The sequence below is a fragment of the Culex quinquefasciatus genome, chromosome 3, assembly GCF_015732765.1.
Source record: "Culex quinquefasciatus strain JHB chromosome 3, VPISU_Cqui_1.0_pri_paternal, whole genome shotgun sequence".
In the NCBI taxonomy this organism is placed as follows: Eukaryota; Metazoa; Arthropoda; class Insecta; order Diptera; family Culicidae; genus Culex; species Culex quinquefasciatus.
In genome coordinates, this window is record NC_051863.1 from 50,106,419 (window position 1) to 50,124,579 (window position 18,161).

General features: G+C 40.1%; 1 protein-coding gene across 1 annotated transcript in view; it reads left to right on the forward strand.

The window, feature by feature from the left end:
• Positions 1 to 620: 620 nt before the first annotated feature.
• Positions 621 to 18,161, forward strand: part of LOC6054341 (protein kinase C) — a 46,377-nt gene continuing 28,836 nt past the window's right edge. The window contains exons 1-2 of the mRNA XM_038263333.1: positions 621 to 774; positions 16,876 to 17,069. Coding sequence (XP_038119261.1) covers positions 621 to 774; positions 16,876 to 17,069 — 348 coding nt within the window. The remainder of the gene's footprint in view (positions 775 to 16,875; positions 17,070 to 18,161) is intronic.

Sequence of the window (18,161 nt, forward strand, 5' to 3'; positions counted from 1 at the left end):
AAAGAAGGTCCGAGCTTCTTTTTTTTCGTTTTCGTCTCTCCCAGTGCAGAAATATGTGCCGCAAGTGAAATCGTGAAATCGTGAATGCGTTTTTTTTCGTGCGGGTCTGACCTCTGAGCAACGAGGGGGGGAACAAATCTGGAAGGATACCAGGAGGAGGGCACTTGCGGTCAAACGTCGAGGAAGATATCCAAGAGACGTGTTGGTGCGCGCGGAGAGGGAGAGGAAGACGGAGAGAAGAATCTATACCCCAATTTTTGTGATATAAATTCGACGAGGGGCATTTTTTTTCTTCGGTGGCGATATTTGTTTGACGCGAAAGTCGAAGAAATTTGCGTTCACGGGGCGCGCGTGAGTGAGGAGTCGTGAAGAATCTCGCGTGAATCAGCAGCATACATCACATCAAGGCTGATCTAGTGATCTATGGCCACAGTGGTGGGGTGGTTGAGGTGGTGGTGAGGAGCGTGCACGGTGGAAAACAGCAACAACAAGCACGACCTACTGCGTGCGTGAGTGTGTGTGTGTGTGTGGATCAATATCGATTTCGTGAATCCCGTCACAAACCGTGCACGAGGGGAAGAAACGCGTGAGGACGACCCGTGTCACGGACAGGCTGCACCATGTTTACGGGTACGCTGCGCCTGAAGATCTGCGAGGCGTGCGGTCTGCGACCCACGGACTTCCAGACGCGCCACACGATGACATTCGGCCGACTCGGGGACCAGCAGCTCATCGATCCGTATGTCTCGATAGACGTCGACCAGAACTTCATAGGTAATGAGGGCGAACCGTCCCCCCCACATTCGTTGAAACCAACCTGTAACCCACCCCATTGGATATCTGGGGAGACCCCAAAAGTTGCATAATTGAGGACACACGCACCGTGACCCCGCGATACGCACGGCACAGACCTTGAGGACGAAATTTTCCGCTGAACAACCCCCCAAAGTTCAACTCCAAGTTGGCCATGGAAAAATCGCCTCCTTCGCTGGCGCGGAGGAAAATGTCTTCCCCGCAGCTTTTTGCCCCGTGTATATTGACATTTCGAAATCACGGCGCTGCTGCTGCTGTGGTAGTGGGAAATGAAAATGGCTGCCAGCCAGGAGGAAAATGGAAAATTCAATGAAGCGGGGGGATGAACCCCCGTCCCGTTCCCCAGGTGGAGCTCGGGGGGATGAAATTTTCTCGCACCCGTGTAATGACCCCCTTCGAGAAATTTGCACGGACCCCAAGTGAACTCCACCACCGAGTGGTGGAATCGGTCGAGGGATTTCCTCCCCCCCTTTCCCCTCCATCCATCCCCCTTCATGGTGCATGTGCGTGCAAAAATTACGGGAAAAATCCTCCTTTTGGAAAAGTCAGCCAGCCTGCTACAATCATCCAATTTTGCTGGTTCAGAGAGAGCGAGAGTGAAGCAGATGTGAGAACGGAAGAACGTTTGCAGAGAGTGAGAGAGAGAGAGAGAGTTGGTGGGACAGACACGCACGTGTGCGTGAAAAGCTGATGATGACTTACACGCGCGTAAGCGTTGTGCCTGGAATTGTGGGGGAAAACATTGTGGGTGGGAGAGTGGGGAATGGAGGGGGGGCACTACTAACAAGTGTGGCGAGCTCCACATTTATGCACACACAATCTCTCTCTCTCGCTCTCGCACAATTTTCTCTCCGGTTCAAGTTGTGTGTAAAGAGATCTGGGTGAAAAAGCAAAACAATCCATTCTTGGTTTAAATCGACCACGGTTTTGTGGTGGTTGTGGTGAATGAGCGTTGAAATGTGGAACTGTCAAATTGTTTTCTTTATTTAATTCTTCTTTTTTGATAGTGTCAAATAACTTCTTTTTTATATATCAACGCAGAACAAGAATACAATTGAGTCTGGAGAAATTTCGCGATTTTTTAAATTTAATTGAATTTTTTTAATTTGGATGAAACTTTGTCCATGTACATCCTATGTCAAAATAAGTCATTTTGCATCATTAGTTTTTCCATACAAGTCTCCATACAATTTTGGGGGCTCCATACAAATGGGTTTGTAAATGTACAGTGAGTCAAACATTTGTCCGTATCCCTTCGTACGGGAACTTTTTGTGATGTAAAAGTACATAAAATTCGACAAAAGTACCAAGTTTTTTACATAAATCGACGCGGCAGAATGTCCTCTTCAAGATCCAGAATTTGAAATTTTCACTTTTCGTGCTGAGAATTTTTGTACCGCCCTGGGTCAGAATGTTTTGCTTTTGTTGCTTTTTGTTTTTCAAATTTCAGACTAGGGACTCGTAATCGGGCTGTAGTGGACGAATTTGGATGCTTCAAATTGCAAGAGGTGGGTTTTTATTTGTCCTCTATCTGACCACCATAAAATTTCCCTCTTGGGGTTAAATCGGTTCCGGGACAATCCGGATTGTTTAACGTATTTGTTCCGAAACAATATTTTCGGTCGAAAAATGTAAAGAAAAAAGATGAAATCAATGTATTTTTTGAACAAATATTGTTGAAACTTGTTCAATAGAGACTCTTACAACATAAAATAGCAATTTTATAAAAATAGTTGTTTATTAACTAATGTTTTGACAAGTTTAACTTAACCTTTGGGAAGTCGCGTGTTTCCGCCTTTCTTACAAGTGCCCTTACAAACTGTGTACAAAGTACACGTACGCGACCTCCGGTGGGTTAAAAAAACTAAATTTTAACCAAGCTATATATATATAAAAATTCGATGGTTTTGTTCGAACGCGAATCAGTTCAATACGGAGTGTCGGATAGAGGTGCTTTTTGTTGCGTTGGGTTCGTATAAGCCCAGGAAAGGTTTATACGCTAACTAATTGACACTTTGGTCACTCTGGAGCCGATTTCGGAGCATCGGCAAATTGTATGGAGAAAGTTACGTAAAATCAAATTTTCATCACAGGATGCTGAATAAGCAAAAAAGCAAAAAACGTCTACAAACGAAAAAAAAGGCAGAACGAAGTTTGTCGGGTAAGGCTTGTTGCCTTCCTCACCTCAATGAGGAAAGGCTATAAAATAACTCGAAAAATGAACTTCTTTATTCGACATCCTAGACCCACCTTCACGTATACCTAGCGACTCAGAATCAAATTCTGAACAAATGTCTGTGCGTGTGTCTGGATGTGAGTCCGTGCACCTAAAAATATGCACTCGATTATCTCCGGACTGGCTGAACCGATTTGGACCGTATTGGTCTCATTCGATCCGTCTTGGGGTCCCACAAGACCCTAGTAAATATTATGAAGTTTAGAAAAGTACTTTAAAAGTTATGCTAAAAAAACGGTTTTAGCTAAACTTCGGAAGATTGTAAAAAGGGTGGTTTTTGTAAGAAAAGCCGTCATGCTATACATTGCTAGAAAGGTATTTGAAAGACAAAGATCTGACAACCCCATCAAAAGTTATGAGCACTTAAGTGATATTTATACACTTTTTTGAGGCCGGATCTCAAATATTTTGATGAAAAAGTTGTCCGGATCTATCATGCGACCCATCGTTGGATAGGTAATCAAAACCTTTCCAACAAGCCCAAAAGATTGAAGATCTGACAACCCTATCAAAAGTTATAAGTACTTTAGTGTTTTTAATAAACTTTTTTTGAGGCCCGATCTCAGATATTTTTTAAAATATGCGAGGAAGGCACCAACCACCTAAAGGTGGATTAAGTAACGTTTTTAAGAATAAGTTTTTTTTACAAATCCAATAAATTCTGCCGCATTGATTGATGTATAAAACTTGGTACTTTAGTCGAATGTTATGTACTTTTACATCACAATAAGTTTCCGTACGGAGGGGTACGGACAAATATTTGACTCACTGTATCAAATTCTGTATTTTGAAAAGGGATTTTCTGACCGATTTGGTGTCTTCAGCAAAGTTGTGGGTTATGATTAGGACTTTTCGGAAAAAAAATAGGTACGGTCATACCACATATTCGACAATATTCAAAAATCATAGAAAAACGATAATTGAACATAATGATATGCTTTTACCTTCATGTGAAATTGATGTATAAACCATCTGTAAATTTAAACGTTTTATATAAAGTTTTTAAATAAAAAACATTGACCCGTGAAATTCACAAATTCGGAATACTTTTTTATTATGGATGTAAACAAACTTTGGTTCTCTTCAGGAGTACATATCTTTTTAACAAAATAATTAGATTTGTAGATGGCCTGATAACTTTTTTGTGAAAATACAGCTGAATTCAGGTGTTCTACAATTGTGGGAGGCACAAAAACATCCCACAATTGACTGATTCTTTACCTTTGGTCACTTTATTGAATTTTCAATGTGACTTTTTTAATGAAAGATTTCATTTTTATTATGATTTAATAATCGCAATATGCGCATGCACAGGTACAATGTGGTTCATTCTACATGACATTTCTTAGCAGGAAAATCAATTATATTTCCAAGTATGTAAAAAATTGGGGGGTTTCTTCTTTTATTTTTCCATTACAGCCAAACCGCTGAAAAAAATGGGTTTTTTTAAGGAGCCGAAGAATCGGTCAATTATGGAGCATGCCATTTGGTGGCAGGTTTTTGCTCCTCTGGATAAAATCGTTTTGAAATACAGTTTTTTTTTGTCAAAAAGTACTACTTTAAGGGGCTACACACATGTAAATCTGCAACAATGTCAGATATTGGTATGAGCACACATTTATACTTTTTTTTTAAATCTGTTTTCAGGGCACAAAAATATACATTTTCATCTATTAACAAAATAAATATGAAGACATTTGGATGTACCATTGCCGAGATGTAGCTATTTGAAGTAAGCAGTTTCAAAAAAACGGGTGCCGATATCTCAACACTGCATTGACCAAATGGCTCATAATTTTGGTGAAGACTCGTTGGACCAGTCCTGTGTGCATGACGAAGGCCGATTTCTGAAAAAATAATTTTTAAAAAAGATGACAATATTTTATGTCTTTCATATAAAAAAAAACCCGATTTAATCCCACCTGGGGTGAGATAGAGCCTTTCTTACAAAAGAATATAACAATGGTAGAACTTTTTTCAATTCATAACATCGACTTTGTTTATGTATAACGTCAGCACAAAAGAAAGTCTTATGATGAAATCAAAGTATTATAAATGATATGATTTCCAAAAGAAATAAAAAACGCAATTTTCACCAAAAGAATATATTCAATCGTACAATATGTTTGTACGTTTGCACAGTGGTTCAAAAGGCTGTTTTGACGAACTTAATTGTTTAGAGCAAAAAGTAAGCATTTTCGTGCTTTGACATGTTCTACAACTTTGTTCAGCGTTGTCATGGCCTACTTTTGGTGAAATTTGTTTTTCAAAATACTCATCACAGCAGGCTATGGAATTTCTAACTTTTGACAGTTAAGAGATAGAGCTTTGGTGTCTTCGGCAAAGTTGTAGGGCTGAAAATTTCCACAAACTTTGTCGAAGACGCCAAAGCTCTATCTTTGCGTTGAATACCAGTTTTGGAACTTTTTCATAAATCCCTGCCAAAAAACAGTTTTTTGACTAAAACTATGTTAAACTTTGATTTTAGACGATTACAATGATCAGAAGAGTTGTTAGCAATATCAAAACAAACAACTTTGTCGAAGACGCCAAATTGAAAGGAGCTATATGTGATGAGTTATAGCAAGATTTCGTGATAATTTAGCTAGTTTTCGAGCTCGGTATACAAAGCCTCGGGCAAATTTGGGCAAAAACCCATACAATAGGCTTCAAGTATGACTATTCCACTACAAAATGTCGGATGAATCATTCGTCCGAAGGTTTACGGTCATAGATTTCCGAGCATTTTAATTTATTTTATTTTTGATGACTATTTAAATGCATTTAAGACACTTTTAAGGCACATAAGCCATTTTTTGCGATTTATTCGGACACACGAGGCGTGTAGGCCAGACTCTTGTGAAAATTTTGATGTATTGGAAGTCTATTTTTGAGGCTATCCAGTGTATTTTTGGGAATATCTCTGAAAAAAAAATCCCTTCCAAAAGAGCTTATCGGCGAATCTAGACATCTAGTCATCGTCATAACGTTGGTGTTGCAAAGACAATAAATTATTTCAAACATTCATATTATTTATTAGCCAATAAGTTCCAAAGATAGACTTCCAATACATCAAAATTTTCACAAGAGTCTGGCCTACACGCCTCGTGTGTCCGAATAAATCGCAAAAATGGCTTATGTGCCTTAAAAGTGTCTTAAATGCATTTAAATAGTCATCAAAAATAAAATAAATTAAAATGCTCGGAAATCTATGACCGTAAACCTTCGGACGAATGATTCATCCGACATTTTGTAGTGGAATAGTCATACTTGAAGCCTATTGTATGGGTTTTTGCCCAAATTTGCCCGAGGCTTTGTATACCGAGCTCGAACACTAGCTAAATTATCACGAAATCTTGCTATAACTCATCACATATAGCTCCTTTCAATTTGGCATCTTCGACAAAGTTGTTTGTTTTGATATTGCTAACAACTCTTATGAACATTGTAATCGTCTAAAATCAAAGTTTAACATAGTTTTAGTCAAAAAACTGTTTTTTGGCAGGGATTTATGAAAAAGGTTCCAAAACTGGTATTCAACGCAAAGATAGAGCTTTGGCGTCTTCGACAAAGTTTGTGGAAATTTTCAGCCCTACAACTTTGCCGAAGACACCAAAGCTCTATCTCTTAACTGTCAAAAGTTAGAAATTCCATAGCCTGCTGTGATGAGTATTTTGAAAAACAAATTTCACCAAAAGTAGGCCATGACAACGCTGAACAAAGTTGTAGAACATGTCAAAGCACGAAAATGCTTACTTTTTGCTCTAATCAATTAAGTTCGTCAAAACAGCCTTTTGAACCACTGTGGTTTGTAATCAAACAAGCGTTTATGACAAACGCGATCATAGCAAGCTTCCCATGCGCCAGTGGCAACGCACACCGCGGTTTTGGTTTTTTAGCTTCGGTGAACCGCGTGTGCCGCACGGTGCAGCGAAGCTAGCCATTCAGCTTCTAAGAAAGTGACAGGGTCAGAGATAGCTATTTTCAAAAACCGCACCACTACACACTCAATCGCGAGAACCTTAGGTAGAAAGCCATTGGCGTCGCCAGCATTGAAAACTTTGAAAACGATATAAACGATGAAAGCTTGGAAAGCTCCTATTGGAATCCAATGAACCCTGTTAAATAAAATTACGAAAATGAAGTCTACATTTAGGCGATTTTAGGAGGGCACGGGAAACAAATTGATTGTATCCGGATGAATGTCCTATGTCACAACAGTTTTTGCATAAACATTGGACAGTTATGCAAAAAAGGACAGAGCAAAAGAAACCGAAAAGCTAAGATATCATACATGTTGTAGGAAACATCGGTAGACAAGCTACTACAAAACGAGTATAAGTCGAGCCACAAAATATATGCGCCAGCATTTTCGCGCCAGTATTCGAAGCTCAACTTGACAACTTGTCGACTTGGCGACGAAGCGTCGAAAATCGATGCAGTGTGATTTTTTGACGATTTTTCCGATTAAAATTCATGCTGAATCGACATATTTACGAAGCTGGAAATGACGTCCAGCCTTAAAGTAAAACCTATCCCTTTCTTTAGTAAGAAAGGCAAAACATCAGTTTTTGATTTTTGTATTTAAAAAAAAGCAAAATTTCATAATCGGGCTTGTTCATGCACACGGGACATGTCTTGGGAGTCTTCACCCCAATTTTCAGCCAATTTGGTCCATCGCATCTCGAGATATCGTGGCACCCGTAAATCAACTCGGTGTTTAGAGAAAAGCGTTCACAAATTTTGACAGTTCGCTTTGCGCATGGCAAAATTGTTAACTTAAATCGTCTCTGACTCAGTTCAGTCACGGAATATCTTCATGAAACTTTCAAGAGTGAATGAAAGTCATCTTTTAGGGAATTTAGTGAATTTTCTGAAATATGAAATTTTGTGATTTTCTACATGTATGTAACCCCTTAATAGCAAGGGAATGTCCAAATAAAGGTTCTAAAAATAGTACCTACAGAGTCGACAGAAAAGATACATTTGGCATGCTATTGACAAATTATCACAAAAGTGTTCCGAGTTTGTGGTTGTTCCAAATATGTGGGATGACTGTAAGGGACCATCCATAAACCACGTGGTCACTTTTTGGAAACCTGGACCCCCCCCGCCCCCCCCATTTCCATATTTTTTTTTATTTTTGTAATTTAGACTGAAAAAGTGGCATTAGTGGTAAATTTACACATTTTTGATGCAAAATTACACAAATTTGGATGAAAAAAATGTTTTAAAATGCATTTTACAGGCGTACAGTTGCTTTCTAACCATTAGTTTTGAAAATATCGAGGTATCGACGGAATTTTTTTTTCGAAAAAAAAAACTTTTCGTGGGACTGTACATTGGTATTTCATGAAAATTTTAAATGTTTTCAAAGGAGTTCAAACATGCTAAATATGATTATAAACGCGGGAAAATGCATTTTAACTGGTTTTCAGTTGATTAAACTTTAATTTTCATTAAAACTTCAGGCCAACTTCGAAGGGGGGGGGCGAGATAAACTTTGAACATTTTTTGCAACGGCCTTGCTGTTTATTTTTTACATCAATCATCAAAACTTATGAATGCTGATCAATACTTTGTATTAATAGCATTATTTGCACATAAACAAGTTTCTCACAAAAGAAAAACTGTTTGTTTAATATTTTAGATAACCGTTGGGTGTCTGCACTTCTTTTCAAAAATCAAAAAAAAATCAAACCATCCACATTGACGACCCCCGGGTCTTTTGTGGTCTCTATTGCAAGTTTCTGCTCGAACCTAGGAGTCCGAAGGCTTGAATGTGGAGAGCACCCAAACCTCTTTCTACTCCAAGGAACCTTCCACCCCAGTGTTTGAACTGACGACCTTTGGATTGCGAGTCCAACCGCCGCCAGCGATTCCACCGGAGTAGGCTTGGTTTGGTGTGTTGTTTGTACTAATGGCATGGAGACGACTCCTACACCTGGAATGACTTAACGGCCTAACAACCAAGGCCGGGACCGACATTTTACTTCCTCATCCGATGGAAGGTTGGAGCAGATGGGAATCGCACTTCTTTTAACTTTGCAAAAAGTTCGAGCAGAGAAATGTTGACAGGAATTTGTTATTTAGTGATGTTCCGATCCCAAAACCCAAAACTTCTTATATACAACGCTATTTTGGCCAGAGAAAATTGTACTACACCTGCAGTTGTTTTTCGTATAGCTGAATGTTATTTGCGCTTGACGAGCCTCCAGATTGAAAACGAACAGTGCAGTTCAGCTTTGAAAAGCCAGAACGATCCGGATTCCTCTTGGAAACATTCCGAACGGAACTGAACACTCTTTGTGCGGTTCTGTAAGTAGGGAACTCTAACTTTATTGTTTTTGAAATAAACAAGCCATGAAATATTTGAGTCAGCTACTCAAGTTCTGCAGCTTCTGCATTGCTCAATTGTTTTTCCAGTATTTTTAAATCCTTTTTTTAATTTCAAGAGTTAACAAGCTTGAGAGCAAATCTTGTTTTAAATCTATAAGTTTACAAAACAAAAATATGTTTTCTTACAGAACTTTACTAAAACTGTAACAATTTTTTATAAAAGATGTTTTTCCCTTGCTAAGAATGTTACCAGGTTCCTAAAGTTCAGAAAATAATAATTCCGTGATCTTGGTTTGAGTCCCTCTCAGAAAAAAAACAATCGTTGGCCCAAGTAGGCAGGTACTACCGGGATGCTTAACTGTGGTACTGCGTTGCTGAGTGCCGTCCATTGGGGCCGCGCCCTTAGTGGTTTGGACCAATTAAAAAAAGCACGAGACCTGGTAAACCAAGTGGGAAAAAAAGGCTAGAGGGAAAGGCAGACAGGTGGCGCTGTCAAATTAGCACGCTTCTTCAATGAAATTTCCCACGTACTCTACTCTGGACGAGAGTAGTGGGAAAACCGTCAACTGGGGTTGATTTGAACGGTTTTTATGTAATACTGTGTTGAAATGTTAGTAAATCTGTGAAAATTCAGTGACTAATTTAACAATTTTATCACTCTATCACAAAGCACAAGAAAAGTGTTATTCCCCAGCAGAGGTTAACAATTGTGGTGGCAAAACCGAGTGTCCTCTACACCGGACAAGCCCCTCTCATCTTTTGCAAGAGGGAAGAAAGGGATCAACCTCGGGCTACACCTCGGGCAGTTTGTGTATACTCTCAGTACACGTTGTAGGCGTTTAGTATCAACCGGTGCGCGTGTTGTTGAGCTGCTGGCTGGCAATCGTCGCGCCCCGGCCCTGTGTGTTTGTTGGGGCTGCTGACTGACTGGTGGTTGGCATACCTAACCCTTGACCTTTGTGGATGTGGATGCAATGTGCACTTACTTCAATGATGGCACTAGACTAGAGGTGGAAAACTTGAAAGGGGTATAGCCACCGTATAGTCAACCAGCAGCGGGAGATTGTCAACACATCATAACCAAACAAGGAACGCTGCATGATTCCGATCGCTATCCGGGTTTTGTTTTCAACAGAATGTGATGTATAGTTTTTTGAGTGGAATGGAAACAAAAATAAAGAAGATATTTTACTACAGATTTCATAGCCTCTCTTCGGTTAAGAAGGCAAACAATTTTTAAAGCAGCTAAACAGTATTAATTTCAAAACAACTTCAATTGGGTACTATACTGCCCATGTTCGCATAAATGTCCCATATGCAAAAACAGCAAGCTGAGAAAAACGCATTTGAAGTTTGTCCCACACATAAGGCTACGTGTTAAGTTTTCACGAAAAAACTGGATTTCCTCCTGATTTCTAGAACAAAGTACTGGATGTTATAGGCTCTTTTGAAAGAGCACACGATTTTGAACCAAACTGCATCAATAACTCAAAAGTGATGAAAATGCATATGGGACATTTATGCGATCATGGGCAGTATAGCCCTATGTCAATTTGTATGTACAATGGTGAAAAACACGATCAAAAACTATTTCTGATCACTTTTTCTTCATTTTAAAGCAAAAAAAAAAAAATGACAAGACAACATTTTGGACAACGATGGATCAACTATGGTCCCCTTGGAACGAACTGTCAAGTAGGAACTTTTCTGTCAAGAAGGACCGCGAGGTTAATTTTTTAAAATTGATTTAAAAATCCATTTTAAACTCTTTGTGGTCGTACAAAGGGTCATTGTACTCAGAAAAATAAGCTTTATCGCTGTAAACAATAATATCAGCAATCTAAGCTTCAGTTTAGGACCCAATTGTACAAAAATTCCCAGATTATTTTTTTTGCAAATTTCATTGGAATTCACGATATCTGCTGTTCTTCTGAAATGTTCATGTTCAAAAATTTACTTTTTTACAAATTCGTTGAATGAAGAACCTTTTTCAAACCTCCAAAACAGGGGTGGTCGTGAGCTTACTAGCCAAGTAAAAAAGTTATGTTGTTTTCCAATCATAAGTTTTCAGAATATCGATGTATTGACGGAACTTTTTTCCGCGAAAACAAAAACTTTTCGTGGGACTGTACATTGGTATTTCACGAAAAGTTAAAATGTCTTTAACCCTCTAATGCCCATTTTTTTTTGAAATTTTTTTCCCTTGTTTAGGAGGTCATTTCGAGCAACTTTTGTTCTATGAAAAACTTTACTTCTCTTGTTTTATGTTTTGCTTGTAACATTTATAGTATTTTAATTTGCTTTTATCTTGTTTAGTTTTTGTCTGTTTTTGGTAGTATTTGGTATGTTCTACCACCTCCTATCATTAGTTTTTGCTTATTTAATTTTTTCATGTTTTTACAATCACTTTTTCAATTTTTTGCTTGTTTTTCACATTTTCTGCTATAAATGGCACCATTATCATTTTAATTGTAAAAAAAATGCGTAGAGGCATAGTCTGAGACACTAGAAAAATTACTGCATACTTCTTTTTACTTACAATATAGGAAATGTTAGTAAAAACACAGCCAAAAATTACCTGGGGCTGGGGGGCGACATAAACTTTGAGAAATATTTGCAACGGCCTTATTTCAAATTATTAACTGGAAACTACAAATTATTCACTGAAAAATACAACTATCAGCTGACTTACTTACTTAGCTAAGGCACTTAGTAAGGCATTTTCGTCTTTCAAATATTTGGGAACAAACAAATAAATTATTCCACCAGTTTTGTTCAAAAAGCTTCCACATATTCCAGATATTGAAATCAACAAACCCAAAAACTTTGCTAAAAATATAGAGCTTTTCATTGCAAATGTTATACCTCAACTAGAGGTGGGCAAAATCGCTCTTTTTAGGAGTAGCTCATTTTCGCTCGCTCTTTAAAATGATCCGGTCTTTTGAACGGCTTTTTCGCTCTTTTTGATGTTTTTATTAGACTTTTATACAAAAAGCTAAAAACGAGAAGATTCACTTGATAACCATAGGTCTAAATAACTAGATGGGGACAGCTTCCAAACTTAAACCTAGAATTTTTGAGAAAATTTGCTATTTCAATTTTTCAATTCGGTTTTATTGGTGAATAATCATGATACAATAAGTTCTTTTGCAATTCATAACAGAGTTTTGGAGTTCCTTTCAGCTGTGTGTTGAATCATAATCCATTTTGAAACAATTATTTCTATAACTAAGGCACTAACAAGAGCAAGAAAAAATAAAAAAAACTTGCTAAAATTGCAAAGGAAAAGGGAAAGAAAGAGAAAAAGCTTATAACTAAATCACAGTATTTTATCCTTTGTAGATGTGCTTAATCATCAGCTCCCCGAGGGCCAGAAATTGCTCCGCCTTGTTACGGCAGGTCCGAAACCGCGTCATCATCTCCCCCGCGAGAGCAAAGAACTCCGGCAGGGTGAAGAGATCTTCCCCGGTGACTCCTTGCTGGGCCGCATCGCCGCTTCCGGCAGCGACCACGCTTGCAAACGACCGCCCCCATCCAGGAGGGACCGCTGGGTTGTCCGCTGGAACCGTACGCTGGCCAGCTGCTGGAACGGCTGCACTCGTACTTCGCTGAGGAGGGTGGGATGCTGCTGCTTTCTTCTTCCTCTTTTCCTGCTCCTCGAGGTAGGACTTGCGCGCAACGCATCCGCGGTAATTACCGGTATGGTTACCGCCGCAGTTCGCGCACTTTACGCGCGGCTTGGTTTGTTCTGCATCATCTCCAAGATCCGCTTTTCGTGGCAGTGCACACACCTCCGAGAGATGTGTTTCACCGCACCTCACGCAGCGGGGCGGGAGGTTGCAGTTCCGTGAGCCGTGGCCGAATTTCTGGCAACGGTGACATTGCGCTGCGTCCGTCGGATTTTTGGAGTAAAACCGCCAGTTTACCCATAAACCGTCCAACGCCTTAGTCCGCCGCAGGTCTTGAATTTTGACGGTGCCGCGGTCAAAGTAGTACAGATAGAGTGTGTGTACCTGTGACGGTTGTCTTCCGCGAGAGGACTTTTATGTCTCGCGGCGTTATTCCGACACCCGAGAGGTGCTCCTTGAGGACGGAGATCGGGCGGTCTTGGTACTCCTGCAAGACGATCTTAACAGCGGTCTTCTGCACGGGGTCGAATGTGTAGAACTTGAAGTTTTTACGCTTCAATTTCTCCACAACCAGGTCGAAGTTCTTTTGGTCAAATGTGAACACTTGCACTGACGATTTACCTATTTTTAGGCAGTATACGAGGCCTTCCAGCTGCTCGTCAACATCGTCCGCCAACGTGTCCAAAACAAAAATTGGTGGTGGTCGTCGTTCCTTTGGAGTAATTACTTTTTTTGGCGTCGGCACTTTTTTCCGTGCACGACCATCGTCGTCGTCGTCGTCGGTAGTGCTACCGTCGGTGTTGTTGTAGCCAATGCTTGAAAAGGGATCTATCACTGAACCGGACTGCTCGATATTCGATAGAACTTTCTGTCAGCGATCATTTCCCAAAACGATATTTGATCGCTGACACACAACGCCTATCATGACCGTCATTGCTTGGCGACGGTCGATGAACGTTAACACGAAGACGAAACGAACGAAAAATGAGCACCACTCAAGCAGCCGCCCGAACGAGACAACGTGCTCTTTCTCTTTCTCTCGGTTTTGTCTCTCTCTTTCTAGTGTATGCTGCGTGGTGACACAAATCATATGATAGCTATCATTGGAGAGATGATCGGAATCTCGGTAGAATGTCAAACGACCGCTCTCAAAGCGATTTTTCTCCTGGAGGGAAGTCAATGATTGTGTTAGTGACTTTGCGTAGCACTCATTCCTTTGTGTGTGAAATGAACGAAAGCAGAATGTAAAAATCAGGTTGTCGTGGTGAAGACGATTGGAGTGTTCTGTCAGCTATCACAAACAAAGTCGAAATTTCGCAAGCTCTGGTTGTAGCTGCTTTCATCGTCACTCAGTCTCGCGAACTTGTTGCTGGTGGGAATGTTGGCGGATGTTGAAGCGCCATCGGTCGACGGATTGCCGGAAGTAGCTGAACGGAGCCTTATAGGGCTGCGATCCTGGACGCGGTAATTAGCGTGTAATAACTTCGGGTCGAATCCTTTGGCGCACACACTCCCCGGCGCGATGGCGGTCGACGCGGCGTTGGTTTGTTTACCTTTTTGCACACGGCCGGTAGACGAACTTCGCGGGTTTTTCGAGGCCGCACTCGAACTGCCACGGCCACGGCCGGCCCTTGGCATGCTGGTGGAGCAAACTCGCGGCGAATCACGGTAAATTACGGCAAAAAAATCGGAAAAACGACGGAGCACTTAGCACTTGACTGCTGCTTGCACTCGTGCGTACACGGAGGTGAATTTGCTATTTATTTTACAAAATTGCGTTTATTTGAGAAAATGTTCTACGATCTTTTTTAGTTTGATGGGCTACTCAGTCTGAGCCTGCAAACTCTTTTCTTCATTCTTACTTAATCAAAAAGTCTATAAATGCCAAAGTTAAATTGGACAAGAAGAGTTAGGATATGGTTATCGAGTAGTTTTTCGGCAAAATTTTCCTTTCCGAGCCTGCTGCAAAATCTTTTGCAGGCTCGTATATCAATTTTGTCTGTGTTTTAACTAGAGAACCTCGAATTATTAGAGAACGGACATCTCAAATCAAAAGTACCCATCAAAGCAAGAGAACTGAAAAATCACATCCAATGGTGTTTTCCGGAATAGGGTCCTAAAGCTCTATGTCAAATTTTATTTACAACAGCAAAAAACACAATTAATAACCAATTCGGATTACTTTTTTTTAATACAATTCTAAAAAATAAATTGACTAGACAACATTTTTTGATGGATCAACTATGGTTCCCTTGGAACGAGCTGTCAAATATGACCTTTGATATTTTGTTTAAATTGATTTAAAAATCCATTTTAAATCCGTTGTGGTCGTACAAAGGGTCAACAAACTCAGAAAAAAAGCATTATCGTTGTGAACAATTACATCATAAATTTAAGCTTAATTTTAGGACCAAATTGCAAATAATGTTGTATTAAACTCGTTGCAAGAATTGATTTTTTCAGCACTCGTAATTGAATTTCCGATGCATAGAATCGGGGTATTCACGGATCGTACGAGGAAAATTGCAACTACCTAATTTAACGAACAGCTAAAAAATCATTCTTCTCATGATCTTTACGAGAAACATGCTTTTTTACCTTCTTCTTCCATTGAACTATTTAACTTCAAACGTGTCTGCCATGATTGATTGATCAACTCCGACAGTGTCACGTTTAATTAGAAATTAAGCTGAAAGACAAAAAATAAAATTAGCAGGTTCAGAATACTTTTATTTTCAACTCTGGGTCCGTCTTCTTGTCCTTCATCCCCCGCAGAGCTTATCTCGAAATCAAACATAACCTTGCAGTACGGCGTGCGATGTGCGATGCATCCGGCTAAACTGGATAGATTGCATGTGACACTAATTGAGGCCCCTCCGCGCTGCTAACAAGGGCACCGCTGTAAAAGTTTTATTCGCCAGCTATCCAGTCCTCGTGTAAGATTCGAGTCGTTTTCTTTTCGTTTGCTGGCCTGTCGTCTAGCCGGGATGCAACTCATAAATCTCGCTTCTTGTTTTTGCATATAATTGCAGTAGGGGAAAGTACGATTTAAGAGGAAAACGTGTTTTCTTTATGTTTGTAACATGTGTTAGAATTTATTTATAAAAAAAATACAGCAAAACAAGTGAAACGCCTAGAAAACATCCGCTTTGCCGCATGTTCTACGACGTCATTTTTTCTTAAACGTTCATTCTATAGTGCATACGGCGCACGACCCTGACTCATTATGTCCTCTTCGATTTGGCACGGAAACGGGGGCAGATTTGTCTTTACCCTAAGCATATGTGACACCCCCTCGCAAAGAAGGGGGAATGCTCCCAAGCTTGACATAGGAAAAATCTGCAATTACAAAGTTATCTTAAACTTATACTGCAGACTGATTAAAGGTCCACCTACCCTACCATTCTGGTACTGGCCAAAGCTGACCGTTGTAGAACGCAAAACGGGAAAGCTGCAAATCAAAATTATTGCACCATGTTTTATTTTGGCCAACTTTCGAATAAATCGTTTTTAATTTGACATAAACATAACGATTGAGGACTCACGCCAACGGCTGGCACGCTGGAAGGCTTTGTTCTGCAAATTGGACGTCCAGCCATGACCTGGCACATGTTTGAGAATCATTTCAGAAACCTAGTCTGGCACTGTTTCATCTGTAATCTAATTGCTAGCCCAAATAGTAGCGTGTGTGATTAGATAAAGCGAGAGATAATGTAGTTCACCGGCTTGTTAAGGTAGCTGCGAATGGTTGCCGGTTTCGCAGCTCGTGGGTGTCTCTCTGAGATAAAGTCTTGCAATTCAAAAACCTTAAAAAGACAAGAATAACAACTACTTTTCCTATTTTTCCACCCCGCACAGACCGATCCACGACAAAGCAGCGCACATTCGATCCGGTGTGGAACGAGAGCTTCATCCACGAGGTGGAAAACGCCAACGTTCTCGGCATGACGATATTCCACGAGGGTCCCATCACGGACGTGTTCGTCGCCAACATGACGATCCCGTTCGACGATCTGGTGACGCGGAACGAGAACGACCAGCAGGACTTTTGGGTGAGTGCAAATCGACGTAATCGTGCTATCTTGTCGCACGTCGCACTTTTCGTGAAAAATGCGTTTTAATGTCCTTAATGGTGTCATTCGCTCTTGGGCAATGACTGTCAAAGATGGTTCTGTATTGTCCAAATTTTTAGCATGTCTTGAAAATGCAAAAAAAAATATTTTCGCTGGTTCAGAAGGACCCTCAGGTTTGCAAAACCAACCAAGAGATTTTTCTGCTGATTTTGGGAGACACTGCGTCGGTCCAGTGGATTTTTTCGCTGTATCAGCGATTTGTTGCACTGATTCTGTCGTCTGGTTTTCTTCCGACCGCAGTTGCTCAAACTCAATTTTGCTTTGGTGGGAAGGGGTAAATATTTTTTTTAGTAACACCGATTATTCTTTTAAAAGCTTACTTAAATGGTAATAGTTTATTTTCATGAGGCTAGTTCTATTTCCAGATGCTTTAGTATCATGATATGAAATTTTCTGATTAGTTCTATATGAATTTAACATTAAATTGAATTGAACCAAATTTTGTTGAGTATGGGTTATTCTCCGCCAACTCACACACCAGTTGCCCCGACCCCTCTTCGATTTGCGTGAGGGGTTATTTTGGTTCCTGATCACAAATCCGTGGTCCATTTTTCGATATTTCGTGACGGTGGGGCGGTATCGCTGCTATTTCCCGTTACTCAAGTGTCAAAAATCGTGAGACATGTCATTTTATGGGAAATTTAATGGGGTAATTCTCCGCCAACTCACACAGCAGTTGCCCCAACCCCTCTTCGATTTGCGTGAAACTTTGTCCTAAGGGGTAACTTTTGTCCCTGATCACGAATCCGAGGTCCGTTTTTTGATATCTCGTGACGGAGGGGCGGTACGACCCCTTCCATTTTTGAACATGCGAAAAAAGAGGTAGAAATTTGGTGACAAAGGGGTTTTTATGTAAAATTAGACGCCCGATTTGATAGCGTACTCAGAATTCCGAAAAAACGTATTCTTCATCGAAAAAAACACAAAAAAAAGTTTGAAAAACTCTGGCCTTTTTTGTTACTCAACTGTAAATTTTTTTGGAACATGTCATTTTAATAGAAATTTAATGTA